The 5,406-nt window shown below is 43.1% G+C and overlaps 1 protein-coding gene across 1 annotated transcript; it reads right to left on the minus strand.

Annotated features, from left to right (window-relative positions):
* Positions 1-1,441: 1,441 nt before the first annotated feature.
* Positions 1,442-3,414, minus strand: LOC131604170 (uncharacterized). Its single transcript, XM_058876632.1, has 2 exons — positions 1,931-3,414; positions 1,442-1,538 (listed from the first exon to the last, which is right to left on the minus strand). The coding sequence occupies exons 1-2, from the start codon at positions 3,412-3,414 to the stop codon at positions 1,442-1,444; spliced, it is 1,581 nt and encodes a 526-aa protein (XP_058732615.1).
* Positions 3,415-5,406: the final 1,992 nt, after the last annotated feature.

Below are 5,406 nucleotides of genomic sequence, written 5' to 3' on the forward strand. Positions count from 1 at the left end.
GGCCTAGGATTCTGTTGGCGATTCTGAGAAACAGCAGCTTGTTGTTGTGGTACGAAAGGCTGTTGGGGTGCCATCCATGGTTGTGGAAGAGCAGCAGCATATGCTTGAGGGACATACGGACCTGGAACAGCATAAGGCATCGGATAATAAGGAGGTGGAACAGCAGAATATGCAGGAGCTCGACCTTGGTCAACAGAGGCAGTGCTAGTCTCACCTTCCTTCTTCTTCACAAACCCAGAATACGGCTTCTTACCATTACCACCTGAGTTGCTAGGATTAGTAACACCTTGAATGGTACCAGCTTTGACACAGTTCTCAACCCTCTCACCAATGATGACCACATCCGAAAAGGAAGGAGAAGTATTACTAACCATGTGCTGAAGATACGGCCCCTTCAGAGTCCCCATAAACAGATCAATCAACTCGCGGTCCAAAAGAGGAGGTTGGACACGGGACGCAAGTTCACGCCACCTCTGGGCGTATTCTTTAAAAGACTCCTCAGATTTCTGTGACATATTTTGTAGCTGGGCACGGCTAGGAGCCATAGCAGTATTGTAGTGGTATTGTTTCAAGAAGGCGTCGACAAGTTGTCCCCAAGTACTGACATTAGACCTCTCAAGTTTCATGTACCATTCCAACGGGGCCCCAGTGAGACTATCCTGAAAGAAATGCATCAGCAGAGGCTCGTTCTCAGCATGAGCAGCCATCTTACGGCAGTAGGAACGAATGTGAGTCTCTGGACAGGTGACTCCCTTGTATTTATCAAAATCTGGCACTTTGAACTTCGGGGGAATAACAATCCCAGGTACCAAGCACATAGCAGCAGTGTCGAAACTCGAAGTTTTAGCAACCTCAACAGCCTTAAGGCGTTCTTCGAGAGCTTGGTACATCTTAGCAGTCTCGGTCAACTCAGTAGTGAGATCATGTTCAAGATCAATAACCTCATGGTGGTCGTCCACCACCTTAAGCGTCTCATTAATAGGAGTCTCTTTAGTTTTCACCCCTCCGTCAGCAGAATTGGTAGGAGTATCTTTGACCAAACTAGCGACACTCTTTCTGAGTTCATCCTGTCCTTGAACAACGGCATGGAGAGTCTCCATAAGTTGGGCCATTCTTTCCCCCATAACATCCATATCCCTACGGAGGGCAGCTTGATTCTGTTCAAATTGTTCCATGATTCTCTCGTTACTCCTGGTGCGGTAAGGATGTAAGAAAGTCAGCTTCGTCGTCGGGAAAGAAATCTGTTGCTGAAAAGGACCCCAATTAGTTTCTTGTGCAATAACCTAAAAAATGCAATGTGATAATGTGAATGTATGAGTGCATGTGTGCATATGATGTGTTGTGTCATTTTCAGGGTATCCAAAGTAAGATTGATAGTCAAGAACAAATAACAACGTGATGAGAGAGATATCAAGTGAAAACGGAAAGCAGTTCATTTCATTCATAATAGCCCCCTGAGGCGAGTAGGTTCAAACACAAATAACAATGTTTCAATATAAAGAGCAATAGAGACCCCATCCAACAAATCTGGTGGTGATCTACAAACAAATTCAATTATCAATTCATCTCAATGTAGAACAAAGGCCCTCCTTGTCTGAAATGGGCGTCACTCCACTTCTTTGTTTCGTCAAATAGCTTCTTAGTCGTCTCCCGATCTCTTCCTTTGACAAGGCTTTGGATCACTTCATCCTTTCGGAATAACTGTGTGTCTAGATTCTTGCAGCAATCCCTGAGTTCATCACACCCTTTGCATTCTGGGATATAGGTCTTCTCAAGCGCATTTGCTTCACTCATCATTTGATCTCTGAGCTTGACATTCTCTTCAGCTAGTCGGGCGGTGCGGAGGTGACTTCCTTTCAGTTGGGTCTCAACTGCTATTCTCTGAGTGGTCTCTTCTTCCAGTTTCTTCTTCATGGTCCTCAACTCATACTTGGTTTCTTTCTCCAGTCGGAGCTTGTGGGCTTTCAGGTCTTCTTGATACTCTCGTCTGAGCTTCTCTTTTTCTTCCTTTATAGCCTTTTCTATAACCTTTTGAGGATCTTCAGTAGGAGCGACAACAGCTTTTCCGTCCTTTTCAGTTCTAACCCTCTTCCTGGCTTGAGAAGACTCTCCTTTGAGAGTTTTAAGTTCGCGGGCCAGTTCATTCTTTGTCTGCTTAAGGAAATAGCGCTTCAAATCCATATCCCTATCTTTCTCTTTCAGTCTCAAATTGGCGACGCGGACCTGGTCAAAACGTTCCCTTGATACCATAGTTTCTGATATCTTCGGAGGTTGTGCATATAAGAGAGGGACCCTCGGGAATGGTAACAAAAGTGTCTTGACTCTCTCCTTAACCCAATCGGTATAGGGCTCCATAGCAATGGCATTCTTGGCTCCCAGAGTGGATCTCTCACCTATATGAATGTTGTTCCAGGCTTTCCTGATTTCCTCAAGTGCTACAGGGTCAGCTCCTTTCTCAAAGTATACGGATTGGTAAATCTCCCTATCCGAAGGCCCACTCTTCATGGTATAGCCCAACTGACGAAGGGCTAGAACTGGGTTGTAGTTAATACATCCTCTTGTCCCAATGAGCGGGACGTTACCAAAGTTTCCGCACCTGATAATGACTTCAGATATGCCTGTTCGGAATTGATACCATACGATGTCGTTTGCAGTAAGTCCCATGATTCTCTGAGACCATTTCTGAGTAGAGGTAACAAACGGACCACTAGCAGGCAAGTGAGATTTGAACCATTTATATAACAGCGGCAAGCAACCTCTAATAGCCCCTCTTTTACCATGCCGAGAGTGAATGGAATAATATGTGTCAGCCAATAGGGTGGGTATTGGATTCTTGTCCATAAAAAGACATACAGCAGCCAAATCAACGAACTTGTGAATGTTGGGAAACATCACAATTCCATAGATCAGAGCGGCCAAAATAGCATTGAAAGCCTCCCAAATTCCTTTGTCGGCAAATTCTTGAGCTTTTTCAACCAGGAAACTCATGTGGAAGCCATGAGTATCACCCTTCTTCTTCCAGTTATCATGAACATCCCCCAAGCTCAAATAAAGAGCGTTGGCAATGTAATCCAACCTAGGTTTCTCTGGGACACAAACAAAAGGCACTCTGTGTTGAATCTTGATGTTGAGGAGGTAAGAGTACTCTTCGAGAGTGGGAGCTAGCTGATAATCTGAAAATGTGAAACAACGGATATCTGGGTCGTAGAACTGAAGAAGAGTAGATAAGGCCCATTCGTCGACACGCGAATACAGAAGAGATAATATGTTGCCATAGTTGCCACTGAACACTGTTTCATTATGACCAGTGACCAATTCACCCAATTGTCCCAATTGAACCATACCCTCGCGATGGAAAGTATAAGTGTGTGTGCTCCTCGTAGTTTCTCGGTTGGTGGTCACGTTGTTATCCATTCTTGACGGAAATTGATATTTTCTGGATACCCTGAAAAATGACATGCAAATGAGAATTAACCTCTTTTTTTTTTCTTTTTCTTTCTTTTTTCTTTCTTTTTTCCTTTTTTTTTTCTTTTTTTTTTTTTTGAAATGTAAACATGCCATGATGAAAATGATGCAGATTGGGTCCCCACGACATAGAGGGACCAAGGCAATAATTCTGAGCAAGAAGATATCATAGGATCAAAAGTCCGGCATAGATCAGAGAACCAGAAGAACCATAATCATCAATAGGACCAAATAGTCAACAACAGAACCAAATAGTCACCAACAGAACCAAATAGTCACCAACGGTACCTGTCATGTATATCCCTCCCCACTCACGGGTGTAGTCTAGGTCAAGGTAGGTCAAAATGGCAACCAGCGTTATCAGTCCTCCTGAGGCACCAATGTTGTTGCATCTACATGCCAACAATGATACCCCATTTGGACCTCGACTGGGCGTGGGTCTCATGATCGCACTAGACAAGACCTGACATCTCATCGGCGTCATGACTATCCACTCTATCCTAGGTATCCTATGTGTCACTCTGGCCTGCGTATTGGGCCTTTTACCTCATAGAAACAATCCCACCCAACCTGCAAAACAGAACAGAAGACCCCAAGGAACACAGAATATAATCCATATGCATGATGTGCAAACAGAAATAAACATGATATGCAAGCAGAAAAAATAAACATGCAAACATATATACAAGGTATAGACATAAAAACAAATAAACACCCAGTAAATAAACAAACAAACGCAGGCTAGGATCGACTCGCTAAGGATGGACCAGCAACAGGTCTAGCAACATCCCCAGCAGAGTCGCCAGCTGTCGCACGCTCGCGAAATGTGAACAGAGTCGCCACCAATATATTTATCCCATAAGGGAAAGGAATATCAGAAAACCTAGAATAAGGATAAGAGAAGGTCTTGCGACCAGAGATAAGGTACGGGAGTCGGTTACGCAAGGGGAAGGTGCTAGCACCCCTCACGCCCATCGTACTCGATGGTATCCACCTATGTTTGTTCTATTCTAAGGGTGTATAAATCTATAGCTTAATTACTAGGGGAATGCATGCAAATGAAAGAAGAGAAACACGGGGAAAATAAGGTTTATAAATAGTTGTGCTCGCTTAGGCCCCGCGACCTAATGCCTACGTATCCTTTTCAGGAATCAGAGCGCCGTAGTTCGGCTCACGATTTTCTGTTTGTTTTTGTGTTTTTTAGGTGGGCGGCGTTAACGCTCACGCTCTTGCACAAGGGGACAGCCTAGGATGCAATGGAGCGGAGATAACGGTGCCCTTAGGTGCCAACAAGGCAAAAGGAAAAGAAATGATTGGTTTGTGTCTTTTAGGGTAATTCCATGATGACGAGAACCCACTACAAGGCCTCGCATCACTTCCTTACTTTTGTTTTAAATCTGAACATTTATTAGGTTTTTTGAAGTGTTTTTGGTTGGTGTGTTTTATGGGGATTTTAATTTGTGACTTATATCATACCAAAAAGAGTTTTTTGTTTTGTTTTTGAATATTTAGAGAACGCACATCGAGGCCTACGCCACAATCGTTTCTCTAAATAACGGTTAAGAAATACATCGAGGCTTCACACCTCAATCATTTCTTCTCCGCTAAGTAAAAGAGACACAAAAAGAGTTTTTTATGAATATTTAGAGAATGCACATCGAGGCCTACGCCACAATCGTTTCTCTAAATAACGGTTAAGAAATACACCGAGGCTTCACACCTCAATCATTTCTTCTCCGTTTAAGTAGGAAAGAACATACATCGAGGCCTACACCTCAATCATTTCTTTCCTACCATGAAATAAAGCAACGGTATGATCTTCATCGGTTTTTATTAAGTATTTTAAAAGGTCGAAAAGAAAAAGAGAATGCAATAGGGAACTATATCTAATTTCTAATCTAAGTTGTCTATACAAGGGAGTTAAAAAATAAAACTATACCA

This window comes from Vicia villosa, linkage group LG5, assembly GCF_029867415.1.
Source record: "Vicia villosa cultivar HV-30 ecotype Madison, WI linkage group LG5, Vvil1.0, whole genome shotgun sequence".
In the NCBI taxonomy this organism is placed as follows: Eukaryota; Viridiplantae; Streptophyta; class Magnoliopsida; order Fabales; family Fabaceae; genus Vicia; species Vicia villosa.

What these genes read in the sequence shown, in the direction of transcription:
- LOC131604170 (XM_058876632.1), bottom strand. Translation starts at nt 3,414, where the DNA reads ATGGATAACAACGTGACCACCAACCGAGAAACTACGAGGAGCACACAC. An exon ending in CGACTGGAGAAAGAAACCAA is followed by an intron (nt 1,539 to 1,930) that starts GTATGAGTTGAG and finishes ATTTGTTTGTAG; the next exon opens with ATCACCACCAGATTTGTTGG.